General features: G+C 37.0%; 1 protein-coding gene across 1 annotated transcript in view; it reads right to left on the bottom strand.

The window, feature by feature from the left end:
• Positions 1 to 17,907: 17,907 nt before the first annotated feature.
• NELL2 (neural EGFL like 2) overlaps positions 17,908 to 19,538 on the bottom strand; it is a 320,895-nt gene continuing 319,264 nt past the window's right edge. Inside the window, exon 20 of the mRNA XM_045553976.1 lies at positions 17,908 to 18,615. Coding sequence (XP_045409932.1) covers positions 18,565 to 18,615 — 51 coding nt within the window. The 3' untranslated portion in view covers positions 17,908 to 18,564. The remainder of the gene's footprint in view (positions 18,616 to 19,538) is intronic.

Raw genomic sequence — 19,538 nt, 5'->3', positions numbered from 1 at the left:
GAAATTTATTCCTTTCTAGTTTGCAAGTAGGGAACAGTTTAGTATCATTTTAGAGGGATGAGAAATTCCTCCTTTAGGAAAGCAAAAATACATGTTCTTTCTTTCTCTAAACAAAGATTTCTATTGAACAAGTGAATGCATGGGGATTCTGATGATTTATTGATTTAAATACATTAAATTGCTGAATTCCAAAATAAGTAAGAATTTATAATTTCATGGAAAAGCATCAAATAAACCCTGCATAATGCCTTACTCGTAGTGCCTCAAAAAAATGTTGGCTGAATTAACAAAAGACGATTTCTCTATGTTGTTTTACTTTGCTAAGATAATACATCTGTAGCCATTTCCTAAAGAGACTTAATATTTCCTGGAAATATTTGTGGTTTCTGAGATTTCTTTAAATGTGAATTTCAGTCATATAATTAAGAATTTGTTTTAGTCATGGTAAATAACACTGGCTGCTGTAACAAACAACCCACAAATCTTAGTGGCTTACCACAGCAAAGGTTAATTTCTCACTCATGTCATGATTCAATTGAATGTTTCCTGATCAGCCTTCCACATCATGATGGGGAATACAGTTTCCTTATATCTAACGGCTTCACCATCTTCTAGAGCAGGGGTCAGAAAACATTTTCTCTAAAAGACCAGACAGTATATATTTTAGGCTTATGAGACAAAATAAAGAGATTGTCTAAGTACATATGAAACGAGAGAAAAAAGATTTCAGCAAATATTCTTTTGATGAAATTAAAAATATAACTGAATACAATTCTTTGTGATGTATATCTACTAATGAGAAAAATAGAATTATTAATATTTTGTTAGGGGATACACTTTGCTTAGTTTCCTTTTTATCAAAATGATTGCAAATATTCATTGGTTAATGCTTATCTGTAATGAAATTTTATGTATTTCATCTTTTTGAAATGTCTTTTCAAAGAGGTAAGTTCTGCCAGGTACTGTTATCAATCTGTGAGTATACAATTTTAATTGACCATATTCATCTCTTAAAAAACATTTTATAGGATTCTATTAAATTCTTCTTTTGCCTTGTGATATGTTACTACATTGCAGGCTAATCACTTCCAATTGAAGATTGGGCGAAGGTCCTCAATTGAACAATTTTGAAATATGGAAATACGGATTTTTAAATATGGAAAATTCTTTTGCACTTGCATTGAAGTTTCAGAAACACTGCTGGAATGATAGTTTGATCTGGGGGAAAATCACTGCAAGTTTTTGTGGAAATGGAGATTTTGTTTCTTGTTTTAAATTTACAGCACAGAAAGTGTGTAAAGCAGCTTGACATTACTTGTGACTTAAACATTAGTTGTTATGGAAATGACTAGAAAGTTTTACGTATAAGTAATATTTTATTGTGAAATTTTGGGCTGAATTCTCTAAACATTATCAATTCTGTGGGAAAAGCTGATTTGCAAAGCCATCTAGTGTTTGCTAAACATAGCTGAGTGTAGTTTTCCTTGCTCATAAAAATTTCAATTTTGACCCTGAGCTAGGAAAACAAAAACAAAAAATCTTTAACACTGCTAAGTCATTGATCTGCTGTGAAGTAGGGCAAATTAAGGTATCCAGCCTCTATTTTTGACAAAAATTTGTGTAAATGATGATGGGTAAGTGCATGAGAGCAAATGAAGTTTGCTGTTAACAATTTTGGGTCAATAACACATGATAGATTAAAATATTTTCTACAAAATACCTGCTTATAATCATAGGCTTTAAACACCTTATTTTTCTACTACCTTTGTGAATTTGTTCAACTAAACCTTATTTTGCTCCATACATATTTTTACGACCATCAGTTGTAACACATCCTGGCAGATTCCACTTCAGGTTGTACTGAATCAATGTTTTCTCAACTTCTTTGAAAATATACTCATTATAGTTTTTCCACACAGAAGATTCAACAGATCCAAACTCAGCATTGACTAAACAATAACAATGAACAGTATACATAACTTCTCATCAAGAACTAAGACAAACCACTCAAAACCACTTACCCTACTTTTTTGTTGACTGTTGGTGTTGTTCAATATCCTTAACTCTTTGAGCAACTTGTTTTCATCAAAAGGTTAATAGTTTTAAATCATTTTCTCTGGGTTTATTTCATTGCTATTTCAATCAAACACAGTTTAATTAACTTGCCATCAGTTGACAGCTTTCTTTGCTTGGCTAAAAAAGAGACACTTGGAAACTCACTGAGGTTGCAGGTTCATTTTTATTTTTTTACTTTTGTGAAGAAATCCTACCATAATAAGATATTTTCTTTTAAATTTCTTAATTTTTCTGGACATTGCTTTTATGTGAGTTGGGAATATTGTGATGAATGCTTAGTCCAGTAACCTCAATGCGTATTGTCTTAGTTTCTCATTTTTGCCATAAAAAATTACCACAGACTTAGTGACTTAAAACAACACAAATTTACCATCTTATAGTTATAGAGGATAGAAATCCAAAGGGGGTATTACTGGGTTAAAACCAAGGTGTTGGCAGGAATGTGTTCCTTATGAAGGCTCTAAGGAATAATCCCTTTCCCTGCTTTTCCCAAATTCTAAAGAGTTTCTGAATTCTTTGGCTCAAAGGCCACAGTCATTAATCACATCACTTCAGTCTTTGCTTTTATGGTCCCATTTTCTCCTCTGACTCTACTTTCCTGCCTCCCTTCTGTAAGGACCATTGTAATTACAATGAGACCACTAGGATTATCTCTTTATCTCAAGATCCTTAATTTAATCATATCTGCAAAGTCCCTGTTGAAATGTAAAGTAACATATTCACAGGTTTTGGAGATTATGATGTGGACATCTTTGAGAGGCCATTATTTTGCCTATCACAGGTATCATATCATTGCATAAAAAAACATAATATTTTGTCAACTAAGTTGATAATAAAATAATCTACACTCAACCTGTGCCTTAAAAGTGTACCATCTGAAGTCCACTTTTCTCTCTCTTTCTTTTTTTAACCTGGTGGATATGCACTGATGGTTTAAAAAAACATAAAATAAAAGGCCATGGTCGGCCAGGCGTGGTGGCTCACGCCTATAATCCTAGCACTCTGGGAGGCTGAGGCAGGTGGATCATTTGTGCTCAGGAGTTCGAGACCAGCCTGAGCAAGAGTGAGACCCTGTCTCTACTAAAAAAATAGAAAGAAATTAGCCAAACAACTAAAAATATATAGAAAAAATTAGCCAGGCATGGTGGTGCATGCCTGTAGTCCCAGCTACTTGGGAGGCTGAGGCAGTAGGATTGCTTGAGCCCAGGAGTTTGAGGTTGCTGTGAGCTAAGCTGAAGCCACAGCACTCTAGCCCGGGCAACAGAGTGAGACTCTGTCTCAAAAAAAAAAAAAAAAAAAAAAGGCCATGGTACAATGATATGCATGGCTCAAATGCTGTTAAGTTATAACGACAGCCTGCAGTGTGTAGTGCATTGAGTTAGCAGGATATAGCAAAGAGAGGGCCACACATGTTCTCTATTGCACCTATTCAACTATGCCATTGTAGTGTGAAAGCAGCCATAGACAATATGACTGAATATGAACATGGCTGTGTTCCAATAAAACTTTATTTGTGACATTGAAATTTAAATTTTACATAATTTTACATGTGATGAAATATTACTATTCCTAATTTTCTAATATTTTTAAAAATGTAAAGCCATAGCTCACATTTGGTTTGTGAGCTATACAAAGATAGGCAGAGAGCCAGATGTGCACTGTAGTTTTCTTACCATCCTTCTAGGCTCAGGGTCCTCCACTGCAGGAGGTTTTGTGGGCTTTGCCTAGAATTAGAATATTTCACTTCTCCCCGCATTCCCTTAGTTAGAACTTAATCTCCTGGCTATGCCCAACTGCAACTAAGGCTGAAAATACATAGTTTTCTGTGTGTCCAGGAAAAGGGAACATGGATATTTGTGCACCCTAGCATTTCTACCATAGTCTGTTCCTTCTGGTAACCAAATTTTCATTTTCTTCTTTTTTCCCCACACATACACCCACTTGCGAAGTCCAGCTCAAAGTGGCTTCTATGTTGTATCAGATATAGTTCCTCCTAGTCCTATGACCTATAAACTTAGTATCTTTCCCTGATATTCACCATAACAAATAGTCCCATTTGGAAAGGTTGAAAAATGGAAACCAGCAGTCACTGGTCAGGTGCAATCAAGCTGTATAAACGCTGCGAGGTCTCAGAGCCCTGTAGGGGAGAGGGAGATCTTTGATTCTTCCCTGGGTCTGCTCTCTGTAAGGCACTCCTTATTCTTAATGGCCCCCTGACTCTACTCTCTGAGGTTTTTCCTTATCACTTACCCTCCTTGCCACAGTCGAAGTGGTCCATGAGTTCCTTAGGGCTGCAGAGCTTTGCCAGTGCACTGCCTGCCTAAAGACTATTTTAGTGTTCTTCAGTTACAAGTTCCTTTAGACAACCCTCGTGGTTTTATCTGCCATGCAATTTCCACATAAAGAAAACTTCAGATTTGTTTGTGTGGAATCAATACCATGTGCCTGTAACCGTCCCCAAAGTTTCTTTCCATACATTAGTCTCAAATTAGTTTGATTTTATTGCCTAAATGTCCCATTTGTCTTTTTCTTAATATAAGGTGACTAAAACCACCTTAAACCATTTTAAGGTGGCTAAAACTGGTTATTAATGTGATATTTGCTGCTAGAGTTAGTCATTTTAATCCACAGAAGTTTTGTGTTCACTCTAAGTCTTCTTCAATCACATCATTTACTGTTTGGGATCTATCAGCCATAGTCATAGCCATTTACAACTCTTTGATGTTCGAAAATTTTAAACCTTTTCAATTTCCTTTCATTTCTGGTCACAAAGTGGGCAACTCTTTCCTAAGCTCATCTCTTTCTTGTAATACCTTGCCAAATGCAGGCAACAGTAGGAAGTATACACTACCAACATTGTGTTCCAACTTCCTTCCCTAGAGTTATGATTCAATAAACCCATGGCCTGCCTACCAAATTATTGTTGGCAACACATTTGCAAATATCTTTTCCACAGCAGCCTGCTGACCACCTTCCTGCTGATAAGCCAGAATCTCCAGTTTCTGCTGAAAAATTTAGGTATTAGTTAGGCTAAGTGCTGGAGCAAAATCTCAGTAGCTTAATGCAACTAAATTTTATTTCTCATTCATGCCATGGTCCAATTTGATGTTCATTAGGCAGTTTTCTATGCACTGATTCAGATTCTAGTCCTTTGCAGGAGATTTGAAAGAACAACTTAAGGTTCCAACCTAAAGATTCTGAGAATATACTATAGGGAATAAAATAGGAATTTAGGTATTAGAGAAGCATTAGAACTTAGGAAAAAGTAAACCAAATATTATATCAAGATGAGGAACAAGAAACACTGGAAACCAAGTAGCGGAGAACTGGGCTAAGGTTCTTAAAATATCTCCTGAGATTCTCCCACAAGTAGGATGGATCAAGAAGCCCAATTAGCAGGCAGGCATGTATTGCTCTCAGCTGTAGGATCCAGAGAAAGAGCGAGGACACCAGGCAGATGTTACACTTTTCCTCTTAAGGGCTCCCTAGCCTGGTATGTGAGATGACCAGGACCTCAGTGTAGTTCCTACCTTTGCAGTGGAAGTTGTTGCTCTTTCCTTGTGTTGATCATCACTTTCATTGCAACTCTGGGAACTGGGTTAAAGCTCAGGAATAATTCTTCAGTTTCTTTTGGAACTCGCAAAATTATATCAGGGTTTGCCATGTTTTCTTCTCTATGATTAGCCTTCTTCGGATTTATTTATTTTCCAAGTTAAAGCCACTAGTCTCAGCGATTAAATAAAACATAATTAAGTAAATGAATGAATGTAGTTTCCTTGATAATTTTTTATGCTAGATGTTAGTGTTAATAAAAACACACTATGTGTTAGGATGTGAACACATTTTTTAGAAAATGAGGCTCAACAAGATTAAGCTAGTATGGGACAGGGCAGGGATATGAATCAGATCCAACTTATTCTTTGTTTTCAAAACCTTTCAGGTTTTTCAGAATATTTAGGGGAATTTTGAACAACTAGTATCGTTGTCCCTCCACTAACCAAAAGACACAGATATCTTTGATGACTTATAATTTAAAAAGTGCCCATAAATTCTGGCATTTTCTTAAGTTGAGGTAAGTGCTCAAGATCCAATATTGAGCTACCCAGATGGAACATGGACCACTTCACAGGGCAGTGAGTCAGTGATCCTAGTAGGCAATATTTTCTTAGCATTTGTTATAAGGATATCTATATATATATATGTGTACTAATATAGATACCTATCTATATGTGTATCTATTGTTCTATCCACCTACAGATAGATATAGATACGGATGATACAGGTCCTTCATTTGCTCCAAATGAAGAATTCTAATACTACTTCTAGGGATCTATTCCTCTCTTACAGTTTTGGTGGTCAGAAAAGAAATCAGGTTGCTTTGCAATCTTTCCCGAGCTTTTCTGAACTGATGTCTCACATTTCTCTGCAGGGCTTTAGGTTAAGAAGCTCTCATGAGGTAGCCCTCTGATACAGCTATAGTGAATTCAGAGGTGCCAGGAAAAGGCTGGATTTCCCAGCTCGCTGGTGAATAGATTTTGTGGCTCAGAAGGAAAGAATTGTGTGTTTGAATAATGACACATATAATGGGCTCAGGAGGAGAAACATAGAAAGTGTGATATATACTTGCTATTAGGGGAAAGATTGACTTTAATTTGGGGACCTGAATAAATTAATATCTCTTGCAAAGAAAATTCGACAAGCTAATTGGCAGCAAATTTGTGGCTTTTAGTCTGCTGTTGGTGGCTTTTTGTAAAGGGATTAGGGGTGAGGTTCTTTCATCAGCCTTTTTGTCACTGACAATAATAAGTATTAATAATAATAGGTAACATTTATTAAGTACTTATGTTAATCACTGTGCTAGGTACTCATGAATAATATCATTAAATCCTCACAAAAGACCTATGAAGTAGGCAATATTGTTAATTCCATTTCCCAGGTGAGCATACTTAGGCTTCCAGGCCTATAGAAGATACTCGAGTTTGCCTCCCTGGGTTCCAAAGTGGTAGCCTCACCCAGCCCCATGGATTAGGGAAGGTATACCCGCTTGCCTCTACAGGTCAAATAAAAAACAATTCTCAATGCTGGGTTTGGTTGGCTCTGGCCCTTATACCTGATAAGTCCTGAGAATCCATTTCTGGAGCCCTGAGGCTTTAACAGGCGCAGCAGCAAGACATTTGTAGGTCATTGGAAAGGCAGAGGCCATTCTGTGGTCATGTGTCCTCAGTGTTAATTGGTTCAGAGTGAACAGACAGAGAGTTTGGCATCTAAGGAAAGAGAGAAGAGGCAAGATTTATTGGGGCAGGCAGCATGACTATATTTGGATTCAGGGCTCTGAAAACGTGGTCTCTTTTAACTTGGATTTCTTAAAATGTTTTTGAGATTTCAATCATGAATTTCTTCTGTGTTTACATACAAGAAACAGAAAAATAAGTTTGTTTGGGACAATAAATTTCTGAATACCAAGTAGGCTATATATATTCTTTTGCAAGTTCCCCAGAGTATCTATAGCTTAGAGTGGAGGTTGACAAACTATGGCCCATGAGCCAAAAATGCCTGCCCCCTGTTTCTGTAAACAAAGTCTTACTGGAACACAATCACACTCATGTATTTATATTATACATTACATACGACTGCCTCAGCCCTACAGCGGCAGAGTGGAGCAGTTGCACCAGAGAACGTGTGTCTGAAATAGTTACCTTCTGTCCTTTAGGTGGGGCTTTGACCTCAACTCCACCTTTGGCCAACTCTCTGGATCCCATGTGAGCTAGAACTTCTTTTTTTCCTCCTTAATCTAAAGCCTGATTAGAAGCCAGATGGAAGGCTTCCACAGTCTTCATTGCTTCCTTACTCAAGGCATCGCTGAGATTTCTGTCCCTGCATCAGAACAAGCAGTGTTCAAAGAGTTTCTTGAAGGCTTGGGGCAGAGCTGCTTAAGTAGTCTTCCCCTTCAGAATAATGACAAAGTGATGGTTGTAGAGAGTAACCATAAAAGTAGTGATTAAAAATGCATAAAGTAACACAAAGACAAAACAGCTCATGTTTGATAAAAGTCAAAGTATAGCAGTCATTAGCAGTTAAAGAAAACAGATAAAAACAAAACTCTGGAATAGTTAACAGGTGTCACAGACAGAATAATAAAAACTAACATTCAGAAAACATGGGTCAAATGTACCAATGCAATAATTCTGTCTTTATTGCTAATCATCACTTGGTGAAGTATTTTACTAGTGTCATGCTCTATGCTGAGTGAGAATTTAACCAAAGTGACACAATTCCATTTCTATTGGCATTGCTTTGCAGTTAAAATGATTCAAATTACTAAAATAAAATCAAGCTGTTTTATTCATAGCAAAGCAAAGTATCTTCCTTTGGAATATCTTTTGGAGATGATGAAATGATGTACGAAGACCTGTGCTGAGAAATGTATTTACTACAGATGAAAAACCCAAATTACTAAAAAAATTCAATTTGAAGTAGAAAATACATGCTGTTGGATTCTTTACGGAATAGTAACATACCACTGAATAGAACGTGATTTTACACAGCATTGAATATGCTCTTAGAAAGATAATTTTGTAAACACACTTGGGAGGATATAATTTGAATACAAATGCACTCTTATTTAGCATTTTACAGTGTTTATGAATTTCAAATATATCAGAGGAGATCACTTGGTGTATTGAGAGAAAAAATATACTTTTCTGTAAGACACAGAAGGCTAGTAAAGGAACCCCAATTTATAGTTTCAGATTATATGCCAAGTATGTCTTTGGCTAAAGAGATTTCTCTTGGGATATGGTGTTTGGTTCTGGGCATGACAGGTGCACAGGCACATGAACAACTGAAGAACATCTGGAAGGGAACGACTGAAATCTTTACTGAGGACATACTGAATGAACTGGAGAATTGTAATAGTGGAAGAAGAGGGTGCTGGAAGGATATTTGAAGAGGAGTTTGTCAATATGGCCCAATGAATAAAACTGGGACCAACATTACATAAATTAAGTTGAAATTTAAGGAAAAAAGAAAGACTTTAGTTGAATGTTCAGAAGAACTCAAATAGAAGATTCCCAAAATGGATTGGATGGTTTCTGGAGGTTGTGGATTTCCCCTTTCTGGAATGTGCATAAGCAGTTCTTTAGAGATATAGTAATCTGAGTTTTGAAGAAATATAAGAGGTTATAAAAGAAATAATCAGTGATACACATTAAGCTTGTTTATAATAAAAATGAAAATAACTTATAAAAATAACTGACTATTGAAACAAACATTGGCAAAAATGTGCCAAAAGATTTGTAACAATTACACATGTATATCTCATTCTGATGTATAAAAACATCAAAGCACAGTAGATACATGAACATAGGACATAAAGAGGCAATTCACACACAATGGAATAAACAACTGGAAATGTCTGACCTCACAATTACTTAAAGAAACCATTCATTTTACACCTGTAAAAGGAACACCATAGAGGACAAAAACTAAATTGATAATATTCAGTGGTGGCAAGGTTGTTTTAAAACTAATTACATATGTTGCTGGTGGCATTGTATGTTGGTATAGTCTTTGGATAAGCAATAAAACAAGTTAAACCACATCACATGGAACTATTCATAACTTAGTTCATTAATCTACTCTTGACAATATTGTCGAAGGAAATAACTTACATGATATGAATTACAGCAGCATCTATAGTAGTGAAAAAGTTGTAAATAAACTATATTTATAACAAGTTAGTGAAATATTTACTACTCATTAAAATTTTATGGACATCTAATAATTCCATTATAACAACTGTTTCCAATGAAATGCTATGCAAAGGTAGAAATAAAATAGTATATACCATGACTGTAACAATGCAAAATGTGTAGGCACATGGGCAAAGAGCAGAGACAAACAAGAATAGTAAACATGATAAAATTATGGTGATTATTTTTTCTCTTAAAATTAGTCTTTAAAGCAGTAGTATTGCATTTGTTTAAATAAATAATTAGGAAAGGATACCTTTAAAACATTACTGTGTGTACTTTTTAAAACCTTGCTTTGACATTCATACATGCCTGCAAAAAACTATCTGGCTTAGTTTGGAGAATATAAATACATATATTTAGAATAAATTTGCATATATATTAAGCATATATTTATTAATATAAAAATGGCAATATAAATGAATATATACATATAAGTAAATATATTTAATCAATTTGGAAATTCAGTCTTTTGAATGTCACAAATAGCATTATTTGGAAATATTTGGAATATACAGCACAATATGATAAACATTAGCAATATGGTTATGCACCCATGTACCTGGCACCCCACTTTCACCTCTTAGAGACAAACACTATCCTAATTTGATGTTTATCATTTCCATGCATTTTAAAAAACTTACACTTTCATAAATATATCCCTACCCAACACATTGGTTATTTTTCACATTTTAAAATTTTATATAAATGCCTTGTTATGCATGTATGGTCTGCATCTTGATGTTTTCTAAACATTGTTTCTGAGACTCACCCATGTTGGTATGTGTAATTCTTATTCATTTTCAATACTGCAGAGTATTCCGAAATATAAACATTACATTTTGTTTATCAATGACCTTACTGATTGCCATTTGAGTGGTTTATAGTATTTTGTTATTACAAATAGTGCTGTTATGAACATCTTCCACACATCTTCTTGTACATGTATATGAGAATTTTTCTATATCAGTTCTGTTCAATAGAACACTTTACAATGATAGGAATGTTCACTGTGCTGTTCTGTACAGTAGCCGCTAGTCACAGAGTGGCTACTGAGCTCTTGAAATCTGACTTATGCAAATGAAGAACTGAATTTTAATTTAATAATTACAAATGGCAAGTGGCTACTGTGTTGGACAGTGGCACTCTAGATCATATACAGACTGCCCTCCAAAGAGGTTTGGAAGTGTGTGTAATGTACAATACTACTAATGATGTGCAAGAGTTCCTGTTGTTTCTCATGCTCACCAACATTTCGTGTTATCCTACTTTCTAATTTTGTCATTTTTTTTCCTGATTTTCTTATTGTGGTTTTAATACACACTTACCTGATTACTAGTGAGCTCAAGCATATTTTCATATGCTTATTAGTAGTCATTTTGGGGTTTCTTTTCTTGTGAAATACCTATGTATATATCTTCTGACCATTTTTTCTATTGGATGCATTGTACTTTTCTTCTTTTCAGGAGATATATATATTTTTTTTTTTTCTGATTACTAACTTTTTGTGACCACATACATGCCATTATCTTTTCTAGTCTATGGACTATCTTTTTACCTATTTCATTTTATAGAATTTAACCATGATTTTATGATATGTGCTTTTGGAATCTAGTTTTAAATATCCCGAGGCCAAAAAATTCTCCTTAATTTTTTTCACAAATTTATTTTGCTTTTCACACTTAGGTTTTTCACCTAAATGTGGCATTGATTTGTCTGAAATAAGTATAAACATTTATGTTTTTGTTTTCCCATAACCAATTTTCACAGCCCTATTTCTTCAGTGTAGCTTCCATCTCATATCAAGTGTCCATATGCGCATGGCATGGTTTCTGAAGTACTGATGCTACTATATATTGATCTGTCATCTAGGTTGTTTATTCCTGCAGCCATGACTCTTAATTCCTATAGCTTTTTATTTTCTTGATATATGGTGCAATAAGTCTCACCTGTCCCCAAATACAATTCTTCTTCAAAATATTCTTGGCTATTCTTGGCCATTTTTTTTTTCTATAATAGTGTAGAATCTCTTTAAAGGAACTTTTTTTTCTTATTAGAACTACCAGGGAGAATTAACATTTTGTGACATTTAGTCTTTCTACCCACTTATTCATTTAATTGGATCATCTTTAATGTTATAATAAACACTGTGGTTCTCACCATTACTGCCCTAGTCCAAAGGACTTGCCTGAACTTCCGTGGTATGAGTGTACCTCCTGCTTCCATGCTCATCAACACCCCCATGTCCTTACCCCCACCTGTCTGTTCTCCACACGGTAGCCAAAGTGACCCTTTCACCTGCCAGATTTGGGCACAGCAATGCTCAAAACTCTCAGTTGACTCCCATGTCAATAAAACTCCAACCCCTGACTTGGTCACCAGGCACACCTCTCTCTGCACCTTCTACAAATTTCAGCTTTCTCACTCCACTCAAGACACACATACAAGTGTGCTCCTTCCTTAGACCTGTACACACAGGTCCCTCTGCTCCTAATCCTTTCCTTCCAGGTGTGAAGATCACACCCTCACTCCAAGTATTTGCTCCGATGCCCCTTTATCTTAGAAAGGACTTCCTGCCCACCCTAATCATCAGCCCTATCTACAGCATTACCCCAACCCAGCTCTATTTTTCCCCATAGCACTTATACCTGACATAGCATCTATTCATGTGTTAATTCCTCACGTCCCCATTAGAATGTGTATGGCAAAGATTAGAGCCATTGGAGGAGTTTGGAACAGAATAATCTGAGTTGCAGTTTCTTGTATTCCTTCTAATTGCCAGGAGGCTGGGGCAACTCCCCCAAAAGTTTTGTCTTTGTACAGGGATTAAATCATTGTTCACAGAGATTGTTTGCGTGATAGATTCTGAAATTGTCATGATATGGCCATAAGGAAATGTTTATGTTCCTTATGTACTTTATTCAGTGTGGTGCCCAGACATTCCCCTCTGAACCGACTCTGTCGCAGTGAATTTGGCACATTGTGTAGGCCCTTCTCACAGTGCTAGGACGCTGTCTGCTGTATGGTAGGTCCTCAAAAAAGATTTGTTGAATATGGGTCTATATTTTCTCCATAAGGTCATACATCTCATTCAATAGACTTATTCCTACATTCCTTATTTTGCTTTTAGAAACTTATATTTTCTATTAGTCCCTTCCACTCCATTTATGGCTGTGGTTTTGTGACAGAGAAAGAGCATTACTCAAAAACAAACTCAATATAATTTCTACTATTACATAAAGTCACACTCTTATTCCAGACTGTTTTTCTAAAGCACCTAACACTAGAGATGAAGAGGAGAGCATGTTTTAAATGCAATATAGTGGTGGTGACAGTAATATATTGTGCCATCTGTCATTCAGAGTAAAGAAGAATTTCAGAATCTGTCATGCAAACAATCTCTATGAATAATGATTTAATCCCAGTACAAAGACAAACCGTTTGGGAGAGTTGCCCCGGCCTCCTGGCAACTAGAAGGAATACAAGAAACTGCAACTCAGATTATTCTGGTCCAAACTCCTCCAATGGTTCTAATCTTTCCCAATTTATGTCACTACCATTCGGAGTCACAACAGCCCAAGACACTCCCACCTTTCTACCTGCAGGTCTATTAAGTAAGGGCAATTACTCTGCAAAGAGGTGACGAAGTCCTCCGTGGAAGATATTGAATTCTAGCGTGGAAAACGGTGCAATACTGAAAGGTCAGTAAGAACACAAGGAGCCAACTTCACTGCAACAGCCACTGCAGAGAGGGTGTGTCCAGGTACCACAGGGAACAAAGTGTGCACAGGGCACAGCACTCACTTACTGCCTTCAGGGTTCCTTTCAGCACGTATCTCTCAGAGATCAATTCATTATTGTGCCACACTTTACATTTAAAAAAAAAGTCTTCCTCTAAAAACAGTTGGCATCCTAAGTGCTTAAGCTAACTAGATCAACAGGACTGGGACCACGCAGGTGTCTGAGGGATCTGCTGACCTTCATAGGAAGTCCTAACTAGTCAGCAATGTGGCACTTTGATAGGTGAGGTAATGCGTAGCGAACTGAAGCTCATCTTTTATTCAGTGCATGTAACCTCAGCTTTGTTCAGCTGAATAACTTCTGCTACTCCAACACTCTAGAGTATTGACTGCTGTTTTAGAGCTTTGATATACCGTTCATTTCCTAAAGGCAATTACAGTGCCTCTCAACTTGGGCTATAGCTAATCAAGTTACTGGGGGGATGAAAGGGGTTCCATAATATTGCGGTTTAATTGAGCAAATCCATGCCTCTACCAGTATATACGGCAAAGTGAAAAAGCAATATGGCAGTCTTTTTAAAAGGGAGATAAATGATAAAGGTTACATTAATTGCCAAGAATTATAGGTAAATATTCTTGTGCTTTTTTTTTTTTTTTTTTTTTTTTTCAGAAAAGAGGAGATAAAGGAAATGTAGTGAAGACTCTTTCCATAAAGGCCTTCCCTTAAGAGAGCCAAGGACCCTCAAATTATCTGGGAAATTCTTTATTTCTCTTTCATGTTTGAAGGATATTTTGCAGGAAATGATATTCTGGAGTTAAAGTTTTTTTCCTTCAGCATTTTGAATATATCATGCCACTTTTTCCTGGCCTGTAACTAAGAAGTCTGCTGCCAGACATATTGGATCTCATTTACATGTTATTTTTTTCTTTTTGCTTGCTTCCCTCAGGACCTTTTCTTTATCGGTGAACTTTGGGAGCTTGAAATCTGCTTAGTGTTCCATGACCTTCTTGTATCTGAATATTGATATCTTTCTCTGGGTTTCGAGAGTTCTCTGTTATTATTTCTTTGAATAAACTTTCTACCCCAATCTCTCTTTCTACCTCCTCTTTAAGGCCAATAACTCTTAGATTTGCTTTTTTGAGACTGCTTTCTAAATCGTATAGGTGTGCTTCATTTTTATTTATTCTTTTTTCTTTTTTCTCTTCTGAGTGTATATTTTCAAATAGCCTGTCTTCAAGCTCACTAATTCTTTCTTCTGCTTGGTCAATTCTGCTGTTGAGAGGCTCTGATGCATTTCTCAGTTTGTTAATTGAATTCTTAAGCTCTAAAATATCTGCTTGATTTTTAAAAGTTATTTCAATTTCTTTGTTAAATTTCTCTGATAGACTTTTGAATTCCTTCTCTGTGTTGTCTTAAAGTTCACTGAGCTTCTTCAGGAGAGGTATTTTGATTCTTTGTCTGAAAGTTCACCTATCTCCATCACACCAGGATTGGTCACTGGTAACTTACTTAGTTTGTTTGGTGAGGTCAGGTCTTCCTGGGTGTTCTTGATGCTTATGTATGTTTATTGACAGTTGGACATTGAGGAGTTAGGTATTTATTTTAATCTTCACAGTCTGGGCTCGTTTGAACCTGTCCTTCTTGGGAAAGCTTTCCAGATACTCAAAGGGAATTGAGTGTTGTGGTCTAAGTCTCTGGTCACTGCAGCTGGACCAGCACTGCGGGTGCCCCAAGCCCAGTAATGCTGTGACTCTTACAGACTCCTGGTGGTTTCACCTAGGTGAGCTTGGTAAGACACAAGAGAATTTCCTGGATTACCAGGCAAAGTCTCTCTTTCCTCAGTCTCTATGCTGGGCTGCTGGAGTTGAAGGAGGAGTGATGTGGGGCTCTCCTGTGTGGCAACAAGCCCCAGGTCACACCTGAAGCCAGCCCAGTCTCCTTCAAAGCCAGTGGTGATGGTTGCCTGCCTACTTCTGATGTTTATTCAAAGCCCAAGGGCTCTTTAGTCGGTGGGTGGTGAATCTTGCCAGAACTGGGTCTTTCCCTTCAGGGCAGCATGTTTCCTTCTGGCCAAGGGTGGGTCAAGAAATGCCATCCAGGAACTAAGGCCTGGATTCAGGGGCCTCAGGAGTCTGCTTCATAGTTTGTTTCACTGTGGCTGAGCTGGTACCCAAGTTGCAAAACAAAGTCTTCTGAGCTCTTTCCTTTCCCCAAGTGGAAAAAGCCTCTCCCTGAGCCATACTGCCTTTAGTTGGGGGAAGGGTGACATAGGCACCAGCTTGGCTGTAGGTGCTGGTGTCTCACTGGGTCACGTGCACCCCAAGTCCACTGGCTCCCAGTCACCATAGCCGCCAGAATTGCCCAAGGACTCGGGTCCTTTCTGCCTTAGGAATTTAGTCCAGGCTCCAGGCTGCTCTTTGCTGGTGGTGAGGCTAGTGGGAACTCTGGCTTTGGGACAGAGGATTTCCCTCTGCCCAGGCTGGTCCAAACGCTCCCTCTGTGCACCCTCAAATTAAATTCATGCTTCATAGTTCTCACTTTCATGTAATGTTGGTATAACTCAAGCATGGTATGTTGCCAGTTATCAGTAGAGTGAGAAACAGAGCATTTACCACCTCTTTTTCAAGGAACAAAGTTCTTAAGAAACAATTGATTACTGCTTGCCAGGGCCTGCAGATAAAACAGTAATTCTCCTGGGGATCTACTATTTATGGAATAAACCTTGAAGGGGGAAAAAAAATTCAATCTGAACACATTCATTGCTTTAATGGTCCTTGAAAGATCATAGTCGTATTTTTTCCTGTGTTTCCTCTCAACGTTATAAGAGAAAGCAGGAGTCTGCAAGCCACCGATATGCTCAGAGCCCTAAAAAGATTCATAAAAGACCTGGAATATGAAATTCCAGCCTTGCTTCTTCTTCTAGAAGAACATAAAATACCTAAATGATGACTATGTCTGTGTATGGCTATACATACTCACACATGCAATGTCTTACTCTCTTCATTTCAGGAAGATTCAATATGAAATCTCAAACATACATTAGGAAAAAATCACTTTAAAAAAACTTCAAATTAACAGATACCCTCTTAGAAACTAAATTGCTATTTTACCATTGCAATATAGATGATAAAAATAAACCTATGCTCTGCTAAAATTTTAAATTAAATATAAAAAGTCTATAGAAAAATCATTTATGAAAAATTCAGTGAATATAGATACTTGAATTTATACATTTAATAAATAGTACACATACCAAAGTATTAAGACATTTATAAATTATCTTTCAGCTCAGCTCATGTTAGATTTTTTCCATAACAATGATGAGGGGCTAGTTAAAAGCAACTTTACCATTTTGTAGCTTGTAGTAGTCATCTCCTGTCTGTATCCATTTTTTTTCTTTCAAGACAAATGCCTCTATGCAACTAAAAATAAATTGACAATATTTGTATTTCCTTTTCACCATAGCATAAAACATAAGAATAGGGCAATATTAGGTTAACTTCCTTTATTGCATTTCAGCCTGTTTACTCTTTTATTCCCCCTGAGATCCTAGAGCATCAAAAAATTTAACGTGTAATGTAATCTCTCCTAAAATTGAGTCTTTAAATTTTTATATCAAAATGTGAAGGACAACTTTATGAAGACATTCGTGTCCCTCACATACTCCCTTCCTTATGTACATCAGTCAGAGTCCTGGCAGGAAACAGATGGCACACTCAAGCTGGCTAATTAAAAAGTTTAACAAAGGGACCATTTATAAAGATGTGAGTGGAAACAGGGAAACCAAGAAGAAACAGAGGAGGTACTTCTTAAAGATGTAAAAGCCAGAGTTGTTCCTATCCCTAAGTCAGAAGATGCATGTAGAAGAAGGAAAAAGTTATCAGAACCTGGACAGGGTAGTGGAACAGAGAGAGCCACCTGTCAGGCGTTGGAGCCATCAGTAAGGTGACATAGCCAATCATGGCAGTGACCTGGCAGGAAGGGAGCCAGCAGAATAAACATCCAAACTTTGCCTCTGGCATGCTGCCAGTGTTCCCACTGCAGCATAACCGAAACCAGACAAGAATCAAGAGGGCCCATTAAGACAGTCTCTATAGGTCAGCCCTCCAGGATACAGAGTAGGGTAGAATAGAAATTGAAGATCCAGAGAGGCAGAACAAAGGTATCCATCATCCCTGCCCCCCCACCTGAGGTATATAATTCAGTGAAAGTCAACTTTCAATTTGGAAATAGCATAGTGGGAGTTTTTCAACAGCAGAACTGGAAAGCAATTTGCGTGTTGAACCACCTGTAGAAAAGAGGAACGCATTAAGCGAGACACTCAGACTCACACGTGTTATAAGGTAAGAGAAATATTTATTTAATTTTGCACAAGAACAAGCTTATACTGAACAAATTCAAACAAATAATATTAAGTGCAGTAAAACAATGAAATAGGGATGACTTTTCCTGTTAGAAAATATTAAGTAACCATGCCTGTGCATTATTTTTATCATTACAATAATTTGTTTCAGATTTCTTTTCAGAGTGTGTACTGTACATACATGTTATAGCTTCTTTGCTTTATTTCTGAAAATATAATTCATTCACTGCCTTACATTTCATCTGTTTGCAGTGAGGAACCTAACTGATTTGTGAAGATTCTGATCTAGCGGAACATTTTCTGCACCAGTGAAGCTGGAGGCTTTCAAAACTCCAATGGGCTCAGGCTTTCTGGCCAAGGGTCAATTCTAGGTGTGTATTCCACACCCATTCTTCTACACGGTGAGGTCGGACACAGCACAGGCTGTCTTGTGGTCTAACTTTGCCCCAATAATTTTCCTTTTGTGATTTTCTCAAGCTCCACAAATTTCATAATTGAAAGTTCACTCAGCTATTAGCAAAGCTGCATTTAGCTGCCCACAAATCATCCAATTTAAGTTTTAACTTTTTTTTTTTTTGGTCTTTTTAATGAAAGAACATTCTTTAAACAGAAATCTCCCATGAGCAGTTAACTTCACAGTTCCTGAAGGCACTGTGGATCCACTGAGCAACAGATGTGGCCATTCTAGGAAAAAAAAAGTGGAAAGAAAAGAGGAGTATGAATTTTTAAGTCATTAGAAAATGCTCACATTTCTTTCTTAGTACATACAAACACAACTGTATCATTTATTTCTGCATTCCTGAGAGTTCAATAGCCCAGTCACTTTTCATGACTCTACTATTGCAGAACCAATTATTATGCCCAGTTATTTGTGGTAGTCATAGACTGGCTTTATTTACCCTATGGCATCCTTGTATCACATTTGTTCTTTTATTTATGTATTCACAAAATATGTATTGAGTATATTAAGTACTAGATACATTAATAAATAAAGACATGATCACTACCCTCATAGGGCAGGATTTACGGTTTCTGTGTGGAGAAAACTAGTAAGTACCAAGCAAACATATAACCAAATATTGTGAAAAGTGCTAGAAAGGTGCTATAGACTGAATGTTTATGTTCCCTCAAAAATCATATGTTTAAATCCTAACCCCCAATGTGATAATATTAGGAGGTGAAGCCTTTGGGAGGTAATTAGGGAGTGAGGGTGGAGCTCTCAAGAATGGGATTAGCGCCCTTATAAAAAGACATGAGAGAGCTTGCTTCCTCTTTCTCTGCTCTCTGCCGTGTGAGGATACAATGAGAAAATGGCCATCTTCAACCAGGAGGGCCCTTACCAGATACCAGATCTGTCAGCAACTTACATTAGGACTGTGAAAAATGAATTTCTCAGCCTCTAGAACTGTGAGAAATGAATTTCGATTGTTTAAGCCTCCTAGTCTACAGTATTCTGTTACAGCAGCCAAAATCAACTAAGACAAACAAACTAGGTGGTGTTACGAGGTTAATAAAACACTGGCCAGGGTAGACTTCTCTGTAGAGGTGATATTTAAACCAAGACCTGAATACAGCTGCAGGAAAAGGTAGGCCAAAAGCAAAGGGAA

This window comes from Lemur catta, chromosome 6, assembly GCF_020740605.2.
Source record: "Lemur catta isolate mLemCat1 chromosome 6, mLemCat1.pri, whole genome shotgun sequence".
NCBI lineage: Eukaryota > Metazoa > Chordata > Mammalia > Primates > Lemuridae > Lemur > Lemur catta.
The sequence above is the reverse complement of the archived record's forward strand: the minus strand, read 5'-3'. Positions and strand labels throughout refer to the sequence as shown.